The sequence below is a fragment of the Humulus lupulus genome, chromosome 1 (assembly GCF_963169125.1).
Source record: "Humulus lupulus chromosome 1, drHumLupu1.1, whole genome shotgun sequence".
NCBI lineage: Eukaryota > Viridiplantae > Streptophyta > Magnoliopsida > Rosales > Cannabaceae > Humulus > Humulus lupulus.
In genome coordinates this window covers 166,283,641-166,310,368 of record NC_084793.1, presented here as the reverse complement: position 1 = coordinate 166,310,368, position 26,728 = coordinate 166,283,641, and the positions used below count along the sequence as shown (strand labels likewise).

The 26,728-nt window shown below is 36.1% G+C and overlaps 1 protein-coding gene and 1 non-coding gene across 2 annotated transcripts; both read right to left on the bottom strand.

The window, feature by feature from the left end:
• On the bottom strand, positions 1 to 14,846 carry LOC133800108 (beta-galactosidase 10). Its single transcript, XM_062238081.1, has 19 exons — positions 14,481 to 14,846; positions 13,915 to 14,010; positions 13,704 to 13,816; positions 13,553 to 13,619; positions 13,330 to 13,422; positions 12,767 to 12,910; positions 12,455 to 12,543; positions 11,154 to 11,259; positions 10,868 to 10,955; positions 10,662 to 10,780; positions 9,533 to 9,697; positions 8,213 to 8,421; positions 7,619 to 7,728; positions 6,844 to 6,953; positions 5,617 to 5,724; positions 4,806 to 4,916; positions 4,476 to 4,687; positions 3,277 to 3,613; positions 1 to 386 (listed from the first exon to the last, which is right to left on the bottom strand). Exons 1-19 carry the CDS (start codon positions 14,652 to 14,654, stop codon positions 276 to 278), a joined length of 2,562 nt encoding a protein of 853 aa, XP_062094065.1. The 5' UTR covers positions 14,655 to 14,846; the 3' UTR covers positions 1 to 275.
• A 9,101-nt stretch (positions 14,847 to 23,947) lies between these two features.
• Positions 23,948 to 24,054, bottom strand: LOC133813092 (small nucleolar RNA R71). Its single transcript, XR_009884136.1, has one exon. It is a non-coding gene; the product is annotated as a small nucleolar RNA R71 (small nucleolar RNA).
• Between the last annotated feature and the right edge of the window lie 2,674 nt (positions 24,055 to 26,728).

The following is a 26,728-nucleotide window of genomic DNA, read 5'->3' as shown; positions in this document are numbered from 1 at the left end:
TTTTCTCCCCTTATAAATTTTCATAAACAATTAAATCTCTTTTAATAATTAAAATATATGTATTTATATAGTTCCTCGCTAAGCCTGTCTAATCATAAATTACAATTTTATTTTAATAATAAATGAAACGGTAAAAATTACTAATACTCTTCCGGTCCTAAAAGAGGACAGGAAAAAACAAAAACATAACAAATAATTTCTCAAAATTCACAAACATTTGCCTTTTTCTTTTCTCCCTTGTGTGATGTATCAATTCCACGGAAGACTTCAAATTTTCATCGGCAGATTGCTTCTACTGCAAGTTTTTTGGTAACACCAGGACACAAACTAGTGCTGAAATTCTCTTCACTCAATTCGATGGCACAGTTGTTTTTATTCCGGCAGAACTGCATTTCAGTTAAATATATCATGAAATTGCAAAAGTAATAATGATAATAAAAAAAATTCAGCAACAGAAAGAAATAAAAAGAAAAAAAGTGTAAATACATATTGAGCTTAATGCAAGTATTCTTATCTCGCGATTCATGTCAGTCTAATTAAACAACAATTAATTTAAGAGTTGTTGAATGAACTGCTCGATTCATTTAAACACTCCAAGAGAGGTATAACTAATGCTTTTGGTGTAATTATTTATTCTTGATCTATCTATCTATATAGGTAGATAAATTATAGTGGCATTATGTTGTGAAACTCTAGGTGCATTTATAAATGTGAACTCATTAAATATGTTTATTGTATTTTCAGCTCAAGGGATTCTAGAATTCCACTTAAATATGTTTAAGTGGATTCTAGAATTCCACTTAAACATTAAATATGTTTATTGTATTTTCAGCTCAAGGGATTCTAGAATTCCACTGTGGAATATAATCCTCATCAACTAACTTACCAGTCAAAGTCAACTCTCCTATTTTTTAGATTTCTGTTTTTCCTGTTACATTTCAGTTGTATGTTTTAGTCTCTCTTTTGGTCTCGGCTGGTTGTATATATAAGGCTTGCACCTTGTGTCATTTGTGTTGTAGAAAACAGAGAGAGAAATGAGAAAAGAGAGCTTTTGGGAAACACTTAGAGAGAATTTTGTATCAGGCTGAGAGTGAGAGTTTTGTATCACAGTTCAAGTTTGGTAGCTGTGTTTGTAACCTCAAGAACAAGTTCACAGCAGCTACATTTGTGACTTGTATGCCTAGTGGAACTCCAAGTTTGGAAGAACTGGATTAGACCATAGCAATATGGTTGAACCAATATATTTGGTGTTCTTGTTCCTTCTCTTTTACTGTTCTTATCTTGTTTTGTCTAAATCTTGTTAAAGTGCTATTGTTGGTATCTAATTGTTGTAGGGTGAAATACAACAAGTGGTACCAGATGACAGGTTTCGAACAAGGAGAAGACTCACTGTAAATTGCTGCAAGAATCAAGAATGATACAAGAATGGCTTCCGCATCAACAAGATTCGAGTTAGACAGATTTGATGGAACTGGGGATTTCAGCTTGTGGAAAGAGAAGATAAGATGATGGCCATTCTCATCGGCCAAAAGCTTGACTCAGCTTTGGAAGTGGAAACACAAACGGAAAAAACGGAGAAACAAGAGAAACCAGAGTAGAAGGAAGATGCAGAATTAATCATGAAGCAAGCCAGATCTGCTATTGTGATGAATTTATCAGATAATGTACTGAGATAAGTCATTAGGGAAAAGACAGCAGTTGGTCTATGGAAGAAGTTGGAGGATTTGTACATGAAGAAATCTACTGCAACAAAAATCTTCTTGAAGGGAAAGATGTATGGTTTCAAGATGAATGCAACTCTGTCACTTGAACAAAATTTTGATGAAATGAACAAAATAGTTCTAGCAATATGGGAGAAGATATTAAAGAGGAAGACCAAGTCGTGATACTCATGAATAGCTTACCTAATCAATTCAAAGAGATGAGGACCGTAATCATGTATAGTCGTGACACACTTACCTAATCAAGAGATGCGTAATTGACTTGGGAAAAGGCAGCCAAACAACAGAAACAAGAAGAGGTTTTAATGGTTCGAGGCAGGACACACAAGAGGAGTATGTCAAGAGGACACTCAAAGTTTCACTCTAGATCAAAATCAAGACCAAAGGAAACTAGGAAATGTCATCACTGCGCCAAAGTTGGCCATCTAACCAGACATTGTTGGGAATTAAAGAAGAAGAAAAGAGAGATGGAAGATGAAAATAAGAACCAAGATTCATCATTTTTAGTTGATACTCTCTATAGTTCAAATAGTGATGTGTGTTGTGTTACAATTCAAAGTGATGTGTGTTGCATTTACAATTTGCAACTACAGAAGCTTTCAAAGAAGTTGTTTGGCTCAAAGGATTACTAGAAGAAGTTCAGGTACTAAAGACTAAAGTAATGATTATTTCAGACAGTCAATCCTCAATACACTTGTACAAAAACCCTTTTTTTATCATGAGAGAACAAAACACATAGATGAGGCTCTTCTGGATTAGAGACAAGATCGAGCAAGGAGTTGTTGAGCTCGAGAAAGTGCCTAGTGAAAAGAATCCTGCAGATGCAGGTACTAAGGTTCTAAGCATTGGAAAGTTCCAACATTGTTTGGAACTTCTCAATATCAGAAATCACTAATGAAGACTCCTTTCAAAATGGAAGTTCCTAAGCAAGTCAGATTGATGTGGATTAAGGTGGAATTTGTGGAATATAATCCTCATCAAATAACTTACCTGTCAAAGTCAACTCTCTTATTTTTTTAGAATTATGTTTTCCTGTTTTTCCAATTATATTTCAGTTGTATGTTTGTCTCTTTTGGTGTCGGCTGGTTGTATATTATAAGGTTTGTACCTTGTGTCATTTGTGTTGTAGAAAACAGAGAGAGAATTGAGAAAAGAGAGTTTTTGGGAAACACTTAAAGAGAGTTTTGTATCGGGCTGAAAGTGAGAGTTCTTGTGAGAGTTTTGCATCACAGTTCAAGTTTGGTAACTGTGTTTGTAACCTCAAGAACAAGTTCACAATAGCTACATTTGTGACTTTTATGCCTAGTGAAACTCCAAGTTTGGAAGAACTGGATTAGACCATAGCAATATGGTTGAACCAGTATAATTTTGGTGTTCTTGTTCCTTCTTTTTTATTGTTCTTATTTTGTTTTGTCTAAATCTTGTTAAAGTGCTATTGTTGTTGATTCTTGTCATTGGATTTATTTGTGTTCGAGTCTTGTTGTTGTAGGGTGAAATACAACACACTACTTATTACGGCTAAAATATATAGAAAAGGAATTGCTGCAGTCCTTACCTTTTCAATCACTGAAATGGAATTAGGATCATGGCAATCTCCCTTAGTGTAAGATCCGCAATTTCCTGAAGGGTTTCCAAAGCTGGCAAATTTTACAGCTGATACAAGGGTATTCTCAGGACATTGCAAGTGGACAAATGGAACATTTTTGTTACTTCCACTTACTTCTTTCTCCCAAGATTCAGGTCCAACAGAAGGCTGATCCTCTGCAACAAGAGCACAGAGGCCAGTTACTTTCCGCCTTGAGAAGGTAATTTTAGATGGATCTCCTCCTTTCTCCTCAAAGATCACCAGAATGTTTCCAGATGACTTGAACCAAGAACGGGGCACATGGTACCTGTTCGAGAAACATAATTGTCTTGTAAGATTCTTCTACACTGCAGTAGTTACTTATTAAATCTTTAGAACATTTGATCATATAAGATGAAATAAAAAAAACAAAAGAGTACTAACACCCATTATGATACCACAATCGTATACCATCAAGAGTATGTTTTCACATTAGTAACCATGACAGAGAAAGAAGACACAATAGACAGGTACAAAGAGTTCATAAAACTTCAAATTTAGTTTTGATTAATAAATTTAACTAAATATCAGGCAATACATACAAATGTACATGCATGACACATGCAAAGCGCCTATGCAGTCATGCCTGTGTTTGCGAGTTTAATCGATGGCTTATAACTTCTGGACACAGTACATACTACTTTTTTTCTGAAGCTAAACAAATTTGGTAAATTGTTAAGGACCTTATTTCAAAGGCTATCCTTTCTTTTAGTACAAATGGCATGCAGTCTTAAGACTCGAACAATTCTCCTACCACCAGTCTCAATTAACAAACTGTTTCAATGATTATTAAATCTTGGTAATAGAGAAAGTAAACATTCGAGCTATTACACTCAATCTATAAGTTTCATCAGATCAAACCTAAGCACCTTATGTTAATATTATTTTTATTTCATGATACATAACTGTTTGTTTTGTCGTGAGATAAATTTACAAAATTTAACTCAAAACCATTCAGTTTCACTCTCATCTACCCAACGACTTGAACTAGAAAAAAAATATGTATATATATTTATATGATAGCCACTTCTGCAGTTTCAAATGTCTACCCCCGCAAAATGAAAGGCAAACATAATAACTGATTCAAATTCCATATTTGCAATTTTAGTATATTTATTGACTTGTCTTACCATCTTTGAGTTGGTTCTCCACAACCTGTAAAGCATTTGTTAGGCATGAATTTTCCTCTGTAATCGCATTCTTTAACACATCCATCATCTATAGAACTCTTCCTTGGCCAATATCTTCCAATTTCTTCTCCATTCAACCAAGCTAGACCTTTTCCCATATGAATCATATCCAGCCCCACAGGTTCTTTCCCTGGTGGAGGGGTTATTTCAGTCTGCAATAAAGTGAATACTTTGCTTTTATTCCTTTCACCAGCATAAAAAGAAAGTACTAATACAGCTGAAACAATCAGTCTCTGTCATACTAAAACGATAATGTTCCCCATTGTTTACCTTGTACCACGTTAGAGGTTGTTGTTTTGGTGGTTCTGAAGTAGCAACCCAATTTACTTTGTTAATACCATCTGCCCTGTAAATGCCTAAATGCTCTCCTTGCAAACCAATCTGAATATGAGAAAAGGTAAGAAACAATAAGCAATAAACAAATAGACCGATAAAATCATTATGTTAATTTTTAGAACATTTTTTTAGATCATTCAGACTATAGCTTAGGTCTCTTCTTGACTAAACAACTTATACTAATATCTAATTGGTTGGTTTGGTTTAAATGATGTACACTTTTCAACAAATACCCTTAACAATGCTATAAATTAACAAGGAAAATTATTAATGATATTAATGAAAGGTTACTCAGAGATTTACACAAGAGACATGACTTTTTGGTCAATTCCCAAAGCCAATTTGAAGTATAGTTTTGTCACTGTAAGGTCTTTTCTAAAAATAAAAATTGCAGCTAAACTAGATTAATGAGATTCATCATAACCGTCCAAGAAAATACATGATATAGGAAAAGAACCTGGGGTGCAAAAACAAAAAAGTTCAAGATTTGTCTTCAACAATAAAACACGTTAAGCACTTTTGTGAGGCAACAGAGCAATACCCTCCAACGTTACAACGGGTATTATCACAAAACAATAAAAAAAATAACATCAACTGACTCTTTAAACTTTATATATGAATACATACTAAATACAAGACCTACAAATTCAGGTAATAGAAATTTTACAACCAACTCTTTCAAAAATAATTTAAATAGTTACGAACTAGATATTGAAGAAAATGTGTTTAGCAAAGACAGAAATACCTTGTAAATCCAAGTAGAGTTGGACAAGTTTACAGTCCCTTTGTTGAATCCCCTAATCTCAACGTGAGTTGGTCCTGCTCCTACCCATTCATAGAAAGATCCTGCATTCTACAAAATGAAAACAGCAAAGAGGACTTCAAAAGACAGAGCATTAAGATAAAGTCAAGAAAAAAGGTGGTTGCATTAACCTATTGCCACCTGTGATACTCTCAGCAAGGTTACAACAGCAAGATGGAACCCAATATATTAAAATAACTCGTCACGTCACTGTGGAATGTTTAGGTGCATATGTTGTGTGCACGTAAATCTGTCATATTACTGTGTGTAATGTTTTGGTGCACATTTTGTGTGCTTGAAGCAGGACACCACTGTTAGAGTATATCGGCGACAATTTGAGGTACACACCACCAAAGGGCTGGCCGATAAAATGGATTTGGCTCAACTAATTGAGGACAGGAATCTGGTTCCGAAGTTGAACACCCAGCAAACCAGTCCAATGATAGGACATCCGCTAGCTTACTGACTCAGAATTTAGGGTCGAGTACGAAAAGGGTCTCTTTTTTTGCTGTGATCCAATAGGCCATGGATGCAAGAAACTGCGAGCTACAGGCTTTAGTCATCATTGTTGATTTTGCTTAGGGGGAGACCTTCCTGAGAACGCAACTAACATGGTGCAATACATTTTTTTTTCTTTTTAAGGTGGAATACTGAACTACTTCTATTTGTTATATGGTGAATGTCAATATTAAAAATAGACAAATTAACAAAACAGTTGGTTATCCATTTAAACTGGCCCCTTCTATTTCTGTTTTTCTTTATATTCTTAATTAACTGCACTTTACTATCTATGTTCGAGTTTTACAAACTGATCTTAATTATTATTATTAAGTACATTTAAATTCAGAAATCTTTACTTTTCCTGCAAAATTAATTCCCATACTTGTCCCTAACAACAAAGCATTGTCTAATGTAAATCCAAGGTTGTTTGGAATGGACGAGATATCTAAAACCATTCAGATTATGCTATATAAGCCACATTTTCCCAAGAAACATAGCTAGTATGAGATCTGCATATCGGGATTCTGGTTAAGTGAAACATTCTGACTGGCAAAAAATAAAAAGTAAAATAGCTATCGCTGGCACTCATTATTACTATCAGCATCGTTGTCGCCATCGGTTCATGAATAGTAAACAGAATAATAGCAATAACAAAGAGGTGTAGAGTACCTGCAGGCCAACTGTCATGCTTAGCAGAGCAATTTCATTCTTCCCCGCCTTGAGAGAAACAGGCTTTTTAAATTTGAAAGGTGAATGCGTGCCATTGCCATATGCAGTACCTGAAATTCAATGAATTCATACAAAACTTAGCAACTTTAAGAGATTTGATAACATGAATGTTACACATATCCTGATGTGCATTAAAATAGAATTCAGTGTTAATAAATACGAAACCAAACCTAAAAGTATGCAAGTGTCAAAGAACATAGATAACATGACTGGTAATATAGCATCTAAATCTGAGCAGTTTTTCCAGTTAAAAAACAAAATAGTTATTATGTTTATTAAATTTTGTCTAAAGTGTACTGACAGTAATATGATCTTCTCTACTAAGAGAACGAAAAAATCTGATTGCAGCTGGATGCTAGAATTTTTCTAGAGGTATTGGGTGGTTGCGGTAGAGTCGGGCTAGTCCAGTGATAGGATATAAAAAATGCTAAAGGGCCAAATTGAAACGTCACTTATAACTATTGTGAGGTAGGTCTTGGGGCTTTCCCAGTTATATTAGTCCAACATGCAATCTATAATTATGTTAACAATCTTTAAATATATTTATTTAAGAGCTTAGAAACCCCTTCGACTGTCCTTAAAGCTTTTACTCTCAAGCATTATACTTTTTCAAAGAGTTAAAACCCAACTGCATACATTATATAAAACGTGCTATCATCTTAGTACTTGTAAATAGTCAAAGTTAATAATAGAAGGGTCTAAGATAGATTATGACCTTGAAGTTTTTGGTTCACGAAGGCATGAAGAGCATGACCCTTTGACTCGACTATAAGAAATGGCTGGCTTTCCTTGATTAAGAAACCTTCATTTTCTTCAACAAATATACTGCAATACATGAAAATATGAATCTTAAACTATATTTGATTTCACAAACTTTCTTCAACTCATTGTCCATTGTCTTATGGTCTGAAATCACAAGCAAATAATAAAATTATAAGTTAACCCATTCAGTATCACAAACTAAAAGAATAACCTCATGTGAGAAACAACTTGTCCTACAGCTCCCTATGATTCTTAACACAATGATCTTGAATGATGTAAATGCTAAATGATGAGGAAAAGAAGGATGTATACGATTATAACTTTTCACTCTGGAAAGCAAATGAGATCACAAATTATAAAGCTAGTTATGTTCTAGTTTGGTTGTAAACTAGTTTGATTGACTACCCAAGAGTTGTGAGGTACTTTTTAACTTTCACACTGTTCAAAGCACAAGACTGTGCGATAAACATGGAATCCATCCTCTATTTATCTATTACAGAAGAAAAAACAATAAGAAACTGTTATTTCACCAAGAGTGAAGACAAACCTTGTCGTATACCATAGGTAGTCGGTAGTATCTTTTGTAGTATTGATATGATCCACAAAGCCAGTTTGGACAAAATCCTCCTTATCCCATATCCCAGCTTTCTCGACAAATACCTCCCATTTAAGAGCTTCTGAGTTTTTTTCTGGGGTTCTTACTGATGGCTGCAACTTCTCCGCTACCATTTCAACAATGGAAGTTGGGGTTCCAACCTGTTAAAAAATCAAATCTATAGAGTCAAGATCAAAAAAGGAAAAGTAATATATGACAAAGGGACATGAATAACCTCTCACGCCGTATCATACCTCTCCACAAACACTTGTTAATCATCAAGACCTCTCTCTTCTTTTTTCTTTTTTTCTTTCTTTTGAGATAAGTCATGTTAAACAATGCACTTGCTCAGGAAACAACCAATAAATGCATTCTCATTGACTGAACAAAATAGATCAATCAGCAAAAGACACAGAACAACGAAACAACACTAATATCTTAAGACATGAAAGTCTCTTACCAAAACTGAGTTTTGCGCAGTTCACAAAGTTCTACTCTTCAAGAATGCTAGACATTATAAGCTGTTAAGGCTGTCTCTAATTGTTAAATTGTTAATTAATAATTAAGTTAGTTGAGTCCAAGTATTAAGACTGCAACTTGTTAATTGGTGGTTGGAACTAACTTTATGACTTGTCCTGTTCTCAGGGTAGATGTTTATCTAAAGATGCCTTGTAGTTAGTTTGAGATAACACAAGTCATCTTGAGTGCTCCATATAGAGAGACTCAACTGAAAACTGTTGAGTTTACTGGGTTATTGTTTCAGGTTTGTTTTAGAATTTATAGGGTCTGCTAATATCCTCGGAAAGTTCTTTGTACTGAGAGCTGACTGTATCTCTTGGGAGTGTTGAAAGTGTAATCTAGCATCAAATAGTGAACTAGGCTATAACGAACACCCTACCTTGGATGTGGGATCATTTTAGATCCAAACCATGTAAACCTTGTGTCTTTGCTGTTTTTCTCTTTACTGATTGTGTTTTGAATCCAAGATTGGAGGAGTCAATCCTCACCCAAACATTATGCTTTTATGAGGATGTAATTATAATAAATAACTCCATTCTTGATGCATGCTAATCTACTTGCAGAGTAACCTAATCTAGAAACTATTCTTTTTCCTTTTTCTTCCTTTTTGTTTTTTTTCTTTTTTCTTCAGGAGATTAATTCCCCATTATGGATAGAAGATAATAAATTAGAAACCAAAAAGAATGCTTCAGGGTAATTGAATTAAATAGTATGTTTGGGGTAAATAGAAAATAAGAAAGGCCAAACGGTTACCTTTGCTGTGTTAAAAACCACATTCTTGCAATCAGGCAGAATGCTAACAGACCATGCAGGCAAATGATATGAGGAATTGCGAAATACTACTGTCCTGTCGTTTTTATCATCCACATTAGCTAGAAATGCAGCACATGCTCCAGAAGAGTCTGTGAATACATCAGCCTACATTGTGGTCATTGATCAGTTATTGTTCTCAGTAGCATAAAATGGAAAGAGATACAATTGCAAGGGATAAATTTAAAGATGCAAAATGATGCCCATCAACTAACAAAATGTATATGCTTTTATTGGTTGAGTACAAACAGGAAACTCTAATATTCTTAAAATTTCCATATTTGTCGGGTTCCCCTTTTCTTTATAATAGGTATCCAGATTTTAGTTCTGAAGTGTTTGGGTTAAATTACCTTATTTTAATTTGGACAAGTATTATTATTTGATCTCTAGCTTGTTCTGTATATCACGTTCCTTGATTAACTTTGTTTTGGGTAAGTGCTTCTAAGTTGCTTATTAATAATTCATAATCTGTTACCAGATATAGGTGATAATGATCTAAACATAATAATGAGCATTCATATTAATCTCTATCTGGTCTTTACCTTCTCTCACTTGTTACAACTATCTCCTTATCTTCCTCTACTTCCTTGTATTTCTATATATCCTAAATCTCTTGTCATGTTTAATGAAGTACTAAATCACCAATGTAGCATTTCTAACATATAAATATTTTGGCTTTGGAAATTAAATTATTAGAAAATAGTTAAGGAATAAAAAATATTGCTAACACATCTTGAATTTGCTTAGTCCAACTAATAAACAACTACGACAGTGACATTTTTTTGATAAATCAAAGACGTGAAAATTCAATCATTAGAGTCAAAATATGACAAGAATACACTGATCTGCGTATATAAGAATTCAAAGCACAACAGAGTCAGTAGTTTTTCTTTTCTTTTTATAAATGAGTTAGTAGTAAATTTTACCGTTGCTCTCCTATCATATATACAACTTGAAACTACATGAAGCATTACATTGCCAGAAGACTATAATCCCAATCATGGAAAGAAAATAAATTCAGCATCTATAGAAGTATTGAGGAGAATAGTTATCCAGGTGGGAAAAAATATACCTCCAGAGAAGGACCCAGTGATATATTCACTGCCTCACTATTGAGCATAACATGCTCACATAATTTTATAGCTCTGTGGAGCTCCCTAAGGTGTCCCCATTTTGGTAGCCTAGGTAACCCTACAAGTCAATTTGCATATTGAATATTAAAATCAATTCACATAGTGAAATTTCAAACCAATAATGTAAGAATCATAGAATGATTACCATATTCGTCAATCGGTGCTTCATAGTCGTAACTAGTAGTAATAAAAGGTCCACCGGCAGTGCGACCAAAATTTGTCCCACCATGATACTAAACCACAAATGAAAATAAGACTACAATGCTAGGAGGATCGATACCAATTACAGAATGTGGGTAAAATAACAAGGTAACAACAATAACTATGACAAGAATGCATGAGATAAAAGTTCATCAGGTTGGAAGGAAATACTGGAGGAAACAATTGGTACAAAACTACCATAGAACATGCCATTGAAATTGAGAAAATACCATGTAGTAATTATGTACGCTACCACCTTTTTGAAAGAAGCGAGCAACTGAATAAGCAACATCCTCTGCTGGTCTATGAGGATCTGGGGACCCAAATGTTTTAAACCTGCAGATAATCAACTCATCAAATGCAGAAATATTAGCTTGGAATGGGCACTTCTTTCTGATTTTATGGCAGAGTGGCTGATTAATCCATTTAAAGAATTAGAGGTAAATGGGGCAGTGTTTGATTGTGATGGAATAAATCTCTGAACCTGATGGATTCACTATGAAATTTATCCAACAATAGTTCATTAAAGAAGATATCATGAAGGAATTTGATGAATTTGAAAGCTTACAACATGGTCAAGTGGTCTTTTCTTGACTTTTTCTTGAAGCTAAATGGAGATACTGGATTACTGGATGCTTATCAATAGAGTCTTACTCAGTAATGATTAACTCGCAACCAAGGTAAAATTTCAAAGGTTCAAGAGAAATGAGACAAGGGAATCTGTTATCCCCTTTTCTATTCAGCATGGTTGGCTGACAAATTTTGGGAATGGTGGATAAAGTTAGACATTGTGGATTGTTTGGAGCTTTTGTGATAGAAAGGGAAAGCGTTGAAGTGTCTCATCTTCAATTTGCAGTTAGCACTTGAGGGCGACCAATTTAGCCTGCCTCATTAACTCTTTTTGCCTTGCTTCTTGCTACTTTGGCATGCTCATTGGGTTGCAAGGTGGTAGTTTGGCCCATTAAATATTTTACCTTTTAAAAAATTATTATTTACAATCAAGTTTCAGGATCGGGTATTAACCAAGTGAGAGAAGGTAAAGACCAGAGAGAGATTAGATGGATGGAAGAAAGACTACATCTAAGGGTGAAAGATTAACCTTCATTTGATCAATTTTGCAGACACTACCAACATGTATCTATTTAATTTCACCATTAGAAAGGTTGATAAGCAAGAATGAATAATAAAAAACTAACTTATAGTTCAGTTGACCAATAGTTTTCCAAGTTTCCTGACTGTTATCTTTGCTTTCTAGTTTGTATAGATTTTGGTACACATTGTTTAATTTCTACAGGTTGAATCAATGAAAGAGAAAAAAAATATATTTATAATTCTCCTTCACTGTTATTGATGTTAGAGGTGTACATACAAACTTTAAACTTTAGGGGAAAAGAGAAAACAATATTTTTTTCACCCTTAGTCCTCACTGTTTAGCTCAGGAGACTTTAGTTCATGATGTTCATCTTTTAAAAGCTTCATATAGTTAGATTAAAAAATAAATAAATAGATAGCAAGTGAAAAACTTAATTACCATCCAGGCCAATTCTCCGTCCATATTTTTGGCTTGTCTGGGAATATGGGTGTAAATTGGTCACAGTAGAATGAATTGCATGTATTAATCTGCCAAAAAACACATAATTTGAGCTGAATATTGCCATTTTTTTACATTGTATATATATATATATATATATTTCAAATAAAGAAATAAAATTTCATCTAGAAGTGCATGTCTTATCTGTAGTGAGTAATACACAGAATCTTGAGAACACTTGGTCTTAGAAAAAAGTACAATAATTCCTAGTAACTGAAAAGCGTTTGAAATTTGCTATGTTGAAATTCTTACCACAGAATTCGGAGCATCAAATTGTTGGCACATTATCCAAGGGACACCTATATTATGAGAGACAGCCATGCTAGCAGCCCACATGGCATATCTTTTACCGCCTTCTCCATAAGCTCCTTCATAATACCCATACTCATTTTCTATCTGCAATAAGAAGAGGATTCAAAATAATTTCATAAGATTTTTTTGCAAAGGTTTAAAAGAAGATAAAGCTGAAAAGTTACTTCCATGGAAGATTCAGATCCCAAGAACAACCCCATTCACTAAAGAATTGCAAAATGAAGATTATGACCTTCTCTTGTAGCAAGCACAAGAAAATGAAAGGGATTACAAGATATATACCTAAATTTACTACTGCGCAGCAGCTCTTACAACATCAAGAATTACTATTGTCCAACAATAGAAAATAGCTTAAAACATCATAACTCAATTTTGACTATGGAACTCTTACAAGATTTTATGAAATTTGTAATTTTCTAATAATGAAAGCTACACTACGTTTCTCAAAAAGAGAACTCAGTTAATAATATCAAATTGCTTCCACACTTGAAAAAGGTACTTGCCTGGGCCAAGATAATGGGACCCCCTTGAGGAGCCAAAAGCTTCTCCTGCTTCATTAGGTTCACAATCAATGCTGTGAAGTTCTTCATATGATCCTGATTACCAGCAAGTAATAGAAGTCCGTTAGAAGACAGCAACATACTTCATTCTAAATGGGAAAGAATTGCATCACTAGATAAGACACTAGCTAAGCTGAGCAGCTTTCTAAGACTCCACATTTAGTACCTTAAAAGGTTCATTGTCAGTTCGGAATATGGTACCAGGCACATAATGCAGCCAAACAGGAATCCCTCTGTTATATTTACAATCAAATCAGAGAAAGTGCAACAGCTATGAAAAGGAACTACTATGAAAATCTGGGAATGTAGAGACTTACCCAAAGTTCCATTCTGCGGCTACAAAGGGCCCTATTCGAAGAATCAAATACATGCCAGCCTGCTGGACAATCTTCACAAACTTGACCAGATCATAGCGTCCTCCAAAATAATACTAATGCCAAGAAAAATTAAAATAAAACAATTCAATTATTTTGAAAATTTCCTTTCAGTTCCAATATGCACACTAAAATTTCGAATCTGCATGCTTACATTGCCAGGGGAAGGTTCATGACCATTCCAAAACACATAAGTTTCGATAACATCAACCCCTCCTTCCTTGGCAGTTTGAACAAGCCCAGGCCACATCTAAGACAACCCAGAATCATTTCATAGTCAGTGACAGCGCTAGATAGTTAAAATGTTAGTGAGAAACTCATTTGTGCATGGTAAGATGATCCATTACGCTAAGGGGGCAAAAATCCTCCAACAATAAGTATATGAATGTACTTCGGATCAAACATTTACTAACTAATAGGGCATCGTGAAAAGAGAACCACTAAACAAAAATCATGAAACTAAAAAAAAAAAAATGTGATGAAATATATGAATGCAAAATCACATTCTAATTCTGGACGCAAGAAAGCTAGCCCTGGGTCTCAGTAGACCCATTTGGACATAAGAGATAATGAAAATCGAGTATTTTCTTTTCTTTTCGTCCACATTCGCGACCACCAAGCAGCAATAAACAATCAATATATATATAGATATGTTTGAGCTATCACAAAGAAAGAATTTAGGTAGAGAGAGAGAGTGGAAGAACTGCAATGATGTCTCACCGCGGGAACGCTGCGAGGGTAGTGAATGGCAGCAGAGATGAGGAGCTTCCGCTGGCCATTGATGAGTAGAGAGCGACGGTCGTACGTCACATTGCTTGCAAGACACGATGTGGTTGAGCACAATGCGAAGAAGAAGAGCAGAAGAAGCAGAGTCCAGATTCGCTTGACCTCCATAGCCTCTTCTTCTTCTTCTTCAGTTAGAGTAGACTGAGAAAGAGAGAAAAGGAAGTGTACGTTGGAAGAAGAGAGATAAAGCGTACTTATTTATGGGAAGCGTTGGATTGGAAGCGTGTTGAGGTCAGCAATATTATGAGGGAGACCCAAGGGAGGCCAAGGACAGGTCCAGACATAAGACAGACAGATCACACAGAAATCAGATATTGTTGTCTTGGATTATACAGCGGTGATAATATATAATAAAAGGAAATTATCAATAAAATAATGAGTGAGCCCTCTACACGAAAAAAAATCGCCTGTACCCCCAAATTTTCTTTATTTATTTAATATATATTTAAATTATTTATAACTTTCTTTTTTCCCAACTATACATAAATATGGTGTCTTAAAATAATTGGTGGAACATGGAGGAGACAAAGAATTAGGGACAACAGATTTTTTTTCAATTTACACCGACGCTCTCAAAATCAAAATTCCTATTGCTGCTGCTTATTTATTATAGGAAATTTGATAATTTTTATAATTACAAAAAAATGTTATGAATATTAAAAATTTCAAAATAATGTTAATTTTTGGCACTTTACTTAAAATGTCATTTCCACTTTCTCATCACTTCTCATTTCTTTATTCTCTTCTCTCTTCTTTTTTCCCTCTCTCTCTCTTATTTCACTCTCTCTCACCTTACAACACCACCACCACACTAAATATTATATTTCGAATAGATTTGGACATGATTTTTGGGTTTTTTTTGCGATTTTTTTCAGATCTGAAACTCTGAAATCTGCAGAAAATCGACATTGTTCGATGATGGTTCGATGGTGCTCGATGCCAACTTGATGAAACCTTCAAAATCATGATTTTTCATGAAAAAATGATTTTGCTCAATGGTGGTTCGATGGTAGCTCGATAGTGGCTCGATGGTGCTCGATGCCACCTCGATGAGACCTTCAAAATCATGATTTTTCATGAAAAAATGATTTTGCTTGATGGTGGTTCGATGGTGGCTCGATGGTGCTCGATGTAATTCTTGCAAGAGACATAATTTTTCACTCGGGTGTCTGTTTGGGGTGATTTTTTTTATTTTGGGTATTTTTTCAAGATCTACACGTTTGACATGTTCATATGCACATTTGTGAAGTGTAACACTTGTAAATAAATACAAAAGTGCAAACATACCTCATGTTTAAGACATCTTTTGGTATATTTTTAAGTTTTAAACTTCCCAAATGTGCATATGAGTATGTTAAATCTGTAGATCTTGAAAAAAATACCCAAAATAAAAAAAAATCACCCCAAACGGACACCCAAGTGAAAAATTATGTCTCTTGCAAGAATTACATCGAGCACCATCGAGCCACTATCGAGCTACCATCGAATCACCATCGAGCAAAGTCATTTTTTCATGAAAAATCATGATTTTGAAGGTCTCATCGAGCTGGCATCGAGCACTATCGAGAAACCATTCGCTGGGGCCTTCAAGATCGAGATTTTCATGAAAAATCGACTTTGCTCGATAGTGGTTCAATTATGGCTCGATGGTGCTCGATGATGCTCAATGGTACTCGATGTGATTCTTGCAAGAGACATAATTTTTCACTCGGGTGTCCGTTTGGGGTGATTTTTTTTTTATTTTGGGTATTTTTTCAAGATCTACACGTTTAACATACTCATATGTACATTTGGGAAGTTTAAAACTTAAAAATATACCAAAAGATGTCTTAAACATGAGATATGTTTGCACTTTTGTATTTTTTACAAGTGTTACACTTCACAAATGTGCATATAAACATGTCAAATGTGTAGATCTTGAAAAAATACCCAAAATAAAAAAAATACCCCAAACGGACACCCGAGTGAAAAATTATGTCTCTTGCAAGAATTGCATCGAGCACCATCGAACCACCATCGACCAAAGTCATTTTTTCATGAAAAATCATGATTTTGAAGGTCTCATCGAGCTGGCATCGAGCACCATCGAACCACCATTGAGCAAAGTCATTTTTTCATGAAAAATCATGATTTTGAAGGTCTCATCGAGCTGGCATCGAGCACCATCGAGCAATGTCGATTTTCTGCAGATTTCAGAGTTTCAGATCTGAAAAAAAATCGCAAAGAAAACCCAAAAATCATGTCCAAATTTGTTCGAAATATAATATTTAGTGTGGTGGTGGTGTTGTGAGGTGAGAGAGAGAGAGAGAGAGAGAAGAGAGAAATGAGAAGTGAGGAGGAAGTGGAAAGGGCATTTTGGGTAAAGTGCCCAAAAATAACATTATTTTGAAATTTTCAATATGCATAGCATTTTTTTGTAATTATAAAAATTATCAAGCATACAAATTGAAATTTTCCTTAATTATTAACTATGTTAAAAATTCTATTATCACCTCACTAAAATATGAGATTTATGTTAGATGGCTTTGCAGAAATTTTTACAACTCACCCAACCCGAATAATCTGCCCAAACCAACCCAAAAAAATCGCCAAAAAACGCAACCTGAATAAACTGACAAAAATTTAAACCGCCCAACATAACCCGACCCGCCCAATTAAGAGCTTACTACTTTTTAATACATTTAAATATATTAATATATTATCTACATAATTAAATTTATATTTTTTTTAATTGTATTTGGACTTTGGTATGAAATTGGACTTTAGACTATATTAATTTTCCTTTTCATTTTAAGGATATATGTTTGTTACTTTGTTTAATATTTTTAATGTTGATGCAATTATTAATATATTGTTTAATATATTGCCAATTAATCCAAATAAATATATAAATTAATTAAATTTTGTTTTATTTTTTTTACTATTGTTGACGGTGAAATCTCGTCAACGAAATTAGATCGGAAAACTCAAAGGTAAGTCAGGTGATCTTTATATAAGAACTTAGGATAAACTTTAAGGACAAGTAAAAACATATCAACAATGGAGTGAAAAATGTATATTTCTCAATAGCCTCTGCCTACAATGAATTTTCCAACCCCCTTTCAGGTGGAGTTAGAGTTCATTTTATAGTAGGCTCTAATGGCCCTGGGTACATGGTGGTCCAGGAGACCAAGTGGTACATAAGTACTTTGTCAGGATTGTGGTTCCAGAGGTTGTGGTTGTGCATCCAGTACAGGGGCAGGCGTCAGGAAGATGTCTCCACTACTTGTCCGTACCCATGTCAGAGGAGTGGTGGCAGACGTAGTGGTGCAAGTGGTAGTGGTGTCGACTCTGACTCCTGGCCATAGACGTATGGGCCATAACTCCTATCCCTACATTCCCACTCCCCTACCGGTACGGGTGTCCGTATTTCGACATACAAGGTCTTAAGGGCCGTACCCAGTATGAGATCGTACAGGTACATTCCGTTCAACTCCTACCCGGGCCCCTAAGCATTGGGGTCCCAAGGTATAGGGAACGGGACACTTGGCGCGTGTAAAGGTGGTGGCGTGAGGCGAGGCTCTCGGGTCCTTGACACGAGATGCCTGAAGCACCCCGAGGTCACCTGCGTGCATAAGTGATAGGCATGGGGCCTTGACAGACGGGTGCGAGGTGAGATGACTTCCTCGCGAGCCCCTTGGTGGCGAGGCTCCTTTGACACGTGGCCTCATTCGCGTGGCCACTTGATGGTTCGGGCGTGGCTGCGCGAGGCCGAGGGCCTGCTGGGGCGCGAGGCCATGGCGCTGGGGCGCGAGCCTGGGCGCGCGAGATCATCTCGCAGGGCACGGTCCTAAGCATGCGAGGCCGTTGCGAGAGGGTTGTGGCTCGAGTGTCTCGTGGCTCACGCATGCATTTAGGCCTTTAAGGGACCTTAGCGCACGTCTTGGTTCTTTTATGGGCGTGGAATATTGAGCGTCCACAACCCCTTAGCCTAACAAGGCCATACTTCATGGCTCATAAGGTGATGCTTCCCCCGGGACAATCTCCCGGTTCCGCAAGACTTATGGGCCCGAGTCCAATAACATGACTAAGTAACCTTTAGACTTGTATTCCAACGATGGACTTAAAGATTTTTTCTTTTTGGTGGATTTTTGGCATCCACAACTATAAATTCAAAATATTGTTTTAAGCCTAAAAATATAAATTTCATACTATTAGTACTAGTATTTAAAGGAAAACAAAAATACAAAAATGTAATCTTAAAAAAAAATTCTTCTCATTTCGGTTTGGGCGGGTTGACCTGACCAACCCGCCCAAACTATTGGACGGGTTAAAATATATATTTTTTTATTTGGGCAATTTACGGGTTCATTTTTCCTAACCCAATTATGACATTGGACGGGTAACAATGTCGTGTAACCCGACCAATCCGCCCAATGATCAGCCATATTAGGTGGCTAACATATTGATGATGTGATATTTTATCTGTTAATGTGGCATTGTATAGAATAATTAGTAATTTTGTCACCAAACTTTGACCACTACCAAATTATATTATTTTTATTTAAAACTAATTTAATTATTTTTTTTCTTAAAAATATAGTTATATCCTTAAAAATTAAAAAAATATATTTTAAAAGATTAAGAAAATAAACAATACAAATATTTTTTAAATAAATTTTCAAGTACTCAAAAAATAAAAATCTAAGTAATAACAAAAACTTTTTTTTTTTTTACTTTTTCTTTTTATACAATATAAAATAAATATATCTTAAATTAAAAATTAAAAATAAATCATAAAACAAAGTTTGTTCCCCTTCGTCCTCCTCCTCTTAAATTAAAGTTTTTTTTTTTATTTAAGTTATTCGTTCTCATCTTTAATTAAAAGTTTTTCTTTTGTTTTAATATTTATTTTAAATTTTCATTCTAAAATAGATATTGTAAAAGAAAAGAAAAAGTAAAAGTAAAAAATAGTTATTTGTTATTAATTAAATTTTTTAAGTTTTTAAGGATTTAATTATTATTTTTAGATATTTAATAAAAATGGTATTATTTGGTAGCAGTCAAAGTTCGAGAGAGGCAAAATTGTTAATTATTCTAATCATGGTAGTGCCACATCAACAGAAAAATGCCACATCATCAATATGTTAGCCACCTAGGACGAAATCTAACAGAAGTCTCATATTTCAGTAATGTGCATAGTTCGGGGGGTAAAAATACTATTTATTCTTAATAATAATATGGATAGTTTTGTAATTGTATAATATCATATTATATTGTATTACAAGATTTGTGTTTTATAACATATTTTTATATTACTTTTACTAAAATATTATATATTTATATATACATACTAGTTAATATCAAACATAATACTATATAAAAATATATTATAAAATATAATTTACTATAATACAATAATATACCACATAATATAGTGCATCGAACGCATCTCTCTTTAAAATTTCTTTCTTTTCTACAATACTAAAATACATAGAACATAACAGAGTTTCTATTTCTAGTACCATTCAAACACCAACGCACATGACCATAAGAAAAATTAGGTTATGAAACAGTTAACTTCCTCACACTCTTTGTTTTGGGGATTTATTGTTATATTATTTTATAATATAATATTTAGATTAAATAATGTGACAATAAGTGTCGCATATTGTAACATATAAAAGAGAGTTACAATATTATGATATATGTGAATATTCAAATATGTAACATATTTAGAATTACAAATTTAGTTACAAGTTTGTAACCCTCAAATATCACCCAATAATGTATAGATTTGATGTTACACATTTTGATTTGAATTTGTCAAAGTCATAAGAGATATGGATGTTAGAGCATGATTTTAAATCTCATAATGTGTTTGGAGGTTACAAAGTCATGTGGGAAGAGTATAGAGCCGTTTGGAAAATTGCACAAAAATAATGTGCTGAAATTGGGTTGTGGTCGCTGCCACAAGTATTCCGGGCTGTGGCCTGAGGAATAGAGACTCATGGTCGCGGCCAAGAATAGCTCTGGTCGCAGCCAAAGAAGCTGACAGCCAAACCCAATTGCATTTTTCTACTTTGAACGGTTCTAACAACTCATGTAACTCCCAAAACTCATTTTTAATTTCATAAACATCAAATTAAACATTGATAACAGCCATGGAGATTGGTGGAATTTGAAATTCAAATTGTGTCTCAAAACTCTATAAATAGGAGTCTATTGCTCACTTGTAAGACATACTATTTTCTATCTACTAGAGCACTTGGCTAGAAAATCACCTAGAGGCTTGCTTATTCCAGAGAGTTATTTCCATTTGAGAAAATCCCTCAGTGCTTGAGATAGGGGGAAATAAGTTTTTGGACAAAGGTTGTAAACCTTGTTCAAGTTGGGGATCTCTAATACTATTTACTTTGGTTGTGTGAGTGAGAGTATTTGTTTTGTTATTGTTCTTATTTTCTACTATTGTTTTTCATCTTCTTCTCTGTATTTTTCTATTTACATTTTTGTTTTTAGAGTTGTAATCTCTTCTACATCTTTTCTCTACTAGTTCTAGTTTATTTGTATCTTTTGTTAAGAGTTGTATTTTCTATTATTCTCTTCATCTACATCTTTCTACATTTACTTGTGATATCCATGTTTTCCACCTGTGACATGTGGCATGATCCAATGGGTATGTGGGCCCTCTAGCCCATCCTGAACCTGGTGAACGGGGAAGGAGGAAACCCCAGATAGCCCAAGCACCATCGAGTCGAACAACATTCAATGGGCGCGAGCATAACGAAGGAACCAAGACTAAGATGCAGGCTCGACTCATCTTCCCGGCCGCAACCAACCTATATCCTCCAGGATGCCAATTGAGGTGGCAGACTAATTGGTCGATGGAGACGGACCTTATCAAGAATCCAGGGGAGATACTCAGTGTCACGATGTCCATCTTGGAAAATGAACCCGAGTCCTAGTGAATGAACCAAGACTTTGGTAAGTGAAACGAGACATTAGTAAATGAACCCGGACCAGACGTCCGAATAGGCCAAGCCTAGCTTTCCCCGATGTTGACCTATCCCCATGAAATCCAGCAGTTGGTCTCCTCAACTAACTTGTAGAAGAGGGTACGCACGGAATGTACATTGTTCCTAGGAAACAATACTGGCACTACTTTGACAGATCATGTCCCCAGGATCCCCTTAGAAGCCCACGTGGACCAGTCTATGCTAACGTACAATGGGTAGCTGTAAGGCTTGGCCACGCCTAAGCCGGCCCAATGGGCCAGATTATTGATAACTCTAGGATTTAGAGTTATTTTCACATCTTTAAACTTAATTTTTGAACCAAACAAAAGAGTAATGAGTTTTTATTTCTTGTAATTGTGTTCAATTTAGTGTGTCTGTGTAGCTAGGGACCTTGTGTTTGCATTGTCATATTTTTCAGTGTTTTTTATGTAAATTTCTGTGTTGTATTAATCAGGAAAGGGAAGCTTACAAAACAGGAGCTGAGGGAACTGTAAATCAAAGGGAAATGTTGCTGAAAAGGGGAGGATGCTAACTCAACAATGCTGTAGCAGTCAGTCTTAGCAATTAAACTGAAGCTAGAGAAAAAGGACTTCGTGAAAACAATGCTCCAGCTGGATTAAATGAAGTAGAAAGGTGGCAAGTGTACTGAGTACTGAGTCAGCTGAGTATGTGGGACAAAGTACATGTAGGAAAATGATCTGGATTGTCCAATTAGGGTAAAGGAAAGTACCCTAGAATTAAAGGAGGGGCCGTATTATTCTGTGAATTGGGACCATTTTAGAAAGAGAGAGAACTTCTGGCTAAGTACAGAGGAGGTTTCAGGGAGAAGATTTGAGAAGAGTACGACCAAAAGAGAAGAAGGAAGGCTGATGCCATAAGGGGGATTTGAGCTCACAACTCATTCGTCCTACACCATCTCTTTCTTTTTGTATTAATTTCATCTAATTTCTGCAAACTCCATGGATTACTTCTGTATTATTTTCATGTTTAAGTTTGCAACTATGAACTAATTTCTTAAGGGCTAGGGTGATTATGAACCCTCAAGTATGAACTCAATATACAAATGCAATGGCTAAGTGATTATGTCTTTGTTCAATTGAATGTGCTTTACTGTTATTGACTGTTAATTATTGGCCATTTTTAGCATGTGCTAAGCTAGATCTAACTTGGAAGAGGGAAGTCTAGCTGAACCCATTCAATTGATGCAAGAGATTCATCTAGTTTTAGGTGATTGTGAGTAGTAGAATAGGAATGTTTTGCTACCTTGCATAACGTCAGATTTGATGCTTAATTGAATGTTTATAATCTGGTTTCATGCAGGAATGTATAGAAGGGGAGTATAGACATTAGATTGCACGTTTTGGGAAAAACTTGCTGGGTTTTACGAAATTTGTTAACACTGTCATAATTGCTAACCCATTGCTGTAACAACTGGAACGAACCGAGGGGAATTAATCACCCGAACCCATTTTTCTTATATCTGAAAACCACCCAGTATTTTGTCATTTTAATCTCTGATTTTTGGTTTAATTCCTTTGTTTGTCTAAAATTATTTTCAGAGTTAATTACCCACTCTTTCCTTTGTTTTGGTTACTATTTTATAAGTTGTTTTTGGTTGATTTTACATTAATTTAGTTGAAAAGTCCCTGTGGAGACGAACTTTGATACATTATCACTGTATTACTTGTTGTCGATTGTGTATACTTGCGCATATTTTAATCGTTAGAAAATTCACAACAAGTTTTTGGCGCCGTTGCCGGGGACTTTAAAATTAAATTCTGTTTTATCAACTATTTGACAATTTCTTTTCATTGTTTTTAACCTTGTTGGTTCGGGTTGTGAAATCTCAGGTACCTACAGTGTATGAACCAGCAAGAGGACAGTGAACTTGCTCCTATTGACCCCGAGATCGAACGCACTTTCAGAAAAAGGAGAAAAGATCAAAAGGCTAAAAGTCGAGGCACTATGGCTGAACGTGTTGAAGATGAGGGGGATGGCCGGCAAGTTACTAATCCCATTGTTTTGGCGGATGACAGAGCCAGAGCAATACGGGAATACGCTGCCCCCATGTTTAATGAGTTAAATCCAGGCATTGTGAGGCCGGAAATACAAGCAGCTCAATTCGAGCTCAAGCCGGTCATGTTTCAAATGCTCCAAACCGTGGGGCAGTTCAGCGGGATTCCAACGGAGGATCCTCACCTTCACCTTCGTTCATTCTTGGAGGTGAGCGATTCTTTTAAGCTTCAAGGAGTGAGTGAAGAAGCATTAAGGCTGAAGCTATTTCCATTCTCATTAAGAGACCGAGCTAGATCATGGCTCAACACTTTGCCTCCTGATTCCGTCACAAATTGGAATGATCTTGCTGAAAAGTTTCTGCGCAAATATTTCCCTCCCACCAGAAATGCAAAGTTTAGAAGTGAGATTATGTCATTTCAGCAGCTGGAAGATGAGTCCACTAGTGACGCGTGGGAAAGATTCAAAGAGCTTTTAAGAAAATGTCCACACCACGGTATCCCACACTGTATACAGATGGAGACCTTCTATAATGGCCTCAATGCAGCTTCTAGAATGGTATTGGACGCTTCAGCCAATGGAGCCATTCTTTCCAAGTCTTACAACGAAGCATTTGAGATTTTGGAAAGGATCGCAAGTAATAACTATCAATGGTCAAACACTAGAGCTCCTACAAGTAGGAAGGTGGCGGGAGTTCTTGAAGTAGATGCACTAACGGCTCTAACAGCTCAAATGGCCTCAATGACCAACATCTTGAAGAATATGAGTTTGGGAGGAAGTATTCAGCCAGCTGCTGCCATTCAAAGTGCAGAAGTGTCATGCGTGTACTGTGGGGACGGGCATACTTTTGAGAATTGCCCTTCAAATCCAGCCTCAGTTTGTTATGTGGGAAATCAGAATTTCAACCGCAACAACAACCCATATTCGAACACTTACAATCCAGCATGGAAGAATCATCCTAATCTGTCATGGGGGGGTCAAGGAGCAAGTTCAAGCACATCACCAGCACAAGGAAGACAAGCATATCCACCAGGTTTTTCACAGCAGCCAAGACCTTCACAACATGTTCAAAACTCCCAGCCGAACTCTTTGGAGAATCTAATGAGGGAGTATATGGCTAAGAATGATGCAGTAATACAGAGCCAAGCAGCTTCTCTTCGTAATCTTGAGATGCAGCTCGGCCAGCTAGCCAATGAAATGAAAACTAGGCCGCAAGGATCTTTGCCTAGTGATACAGAAAATCCAAGGAGAGATGGGAAAGAACACTGTAAAGCTATTCAGCTGCGGAATGGTAAAAATCTGGGAAATTCTGAGGAAATACAGGGTAGTGGAGAGCCCACTTCAATCCAAAGTGAAGGAGAAACAAGTAACAAAACTGCCCAGGAAATTGCTGAAACTGGCCCAGTTGCTACAGCAAGGGGTCAGCAAACTGCTCCAGTAAATTCTGGTCCTAAACCGCCCCTTCCATTTCCGCAGCGATTTCGCAAACAACAACAGGATGGTCAGTTCAGAAAGTTTTTGGATGTACTGAAACAGTTGCACATTAATATCCCCTTGGTCGAAGCATTGGAGCAAATGCCGAATTATGTCAAGTTCTTAAAGGATATTTTGACAAAGAAAAGGCGATTGGGGGAGTTTGAAACTGTGGCTCTCACAGAAGGATGTAGCGCGATGTTGAAAAGCAAGATCCCTCCTAAGTTAAAAGATCCTGGCAGTTTCACGATTCCGTGTTCTATTGGAGGTAGAGATGTTGGAAGAGCATTATGCGATTTGGGCGCTAGCATCAACCTTATGCCTATGTCAATCTTCAAAAAGTTGGGTATTGGTGAAGCACGACCCACTACCGTTACATTACAGCTTGCGGACAGATCTATGGCTCATCCCGAGGGCAAGATTGAAGATGTGTTAGTTCAAGTGGATAAATTTATATTTCCGGCGGATTTCATCATTTTAGACTATGAAGCGGATAGAGAGGTGCCTATAATCTTGGGAAGGCCGTTTCTTGCTACAGGGCGTACTCTTATTGACGTGCAAAATGGTGAACTTACCATGAGGGTGAATGACCAACAAATCACCTTTAGTGTGTTTAAAGCTATGAAATTCCCGGATGAAGTGGAAGAATGCTCTAGAGTTGACGTTGTTGATACTTTGGTAGCTGAGAAGTTCAATAAAAGGGTGGAAAAAGCTGCTATGGGAACCCAGATTTTTGGAGATGAGGAGGAGTATAGCAGTGAAGATGAAGAGATGCTTACATGGGTAGATTCTTGCCAACCAACCAAGAAATTTAGTAAGGTGTTTGAAACTCTAAATCTGCCAGAAAAGCACTTTCAGGCCCCTAAACCATCTGTTGAAGAACCACCCCAGTTGGAGTTAAAGCCACTGCCAAGTCATTTAAAGTATGTGTACTTGGGCGACAATGATACTTTACCTGTGATAATATCTAGCTGTCTGGAGTCTGTTGCTGAAGAGGCATTGCTGAAACTGCTGAAGCAGCATAAAAGGGCGATTGGATGGACAATGGCTGATATTCAAGGGATTAGTCCAGCGCTTTGTATGCATAAAATCTTGCTGGAATCTGATTGTACTAGTTCTGTGGAGCAGCAAAGGCGTTTGAATCCAGTAATGAAAGATGTAGTTCGAAAAGAGGTCATTAAGTGGCTTGACTATGGGATTATTTATCCAATTTCTGACAGCAAGTGGGTGAGTCCTGTCCAATGTGTTCCGAAGAAAGGGGGCGTTACAGTAGTTACTAATGATAACAATGAGCTTATTCCCACTCGTACAGTCACCGGATGGCGGGTTTGCATGGATTACAGAAAACTCAACAAGGCCACTAGAAAGGATCATTTCCCTTTGCCCTTCATCGACCAAATGTTGGACCGCTTGGCGGGAAAGGAGTTCTTCTGTTTTCTTGACGGGTATTCTGGGTATAATCAAATTTCTATAGCGCCGGAGGACCAAGAGAAGACCACTTTCACCTGTCCATACGGCACATTCGCTTTTAGAAGAATGCCTTTCGGTTTGTGCAATGCACCGGCCACATTTCAGCGGTGCATGATGGCGATTTTTTCAGATATGGCTGAGAGTATTTTGGAGATATTCATGGACGATTTCTCTGTCTATGGGGATTCATTTGAAGGTTGCTTGGAGAATTTAGAAAAAGTCTTAAAGAGG

Coding starts and splice junctions, on each gene's coding strand:
- LOC133800108 (XM_062238081.1), bottom strand. CDS start 14,654: ATGGAGGTCAAGCGAATCTGGACTCTGCTTCTTCTGCTCTTCTTCTTC. Junction 12,911..13,329: donor GTCCCATTATCTTGGCCCAG/GCAAGTACCTTT, acceptor TTCTTATTGCAG/ATAGAAAATGAGTATGGGTA. Junction 10,956..11,153: donor GCGTACATAATTACTACATG/GTATTTTCTCAA, acceptor TTTGTGGTTTAG/TATCATGGTGGGACAAATTT.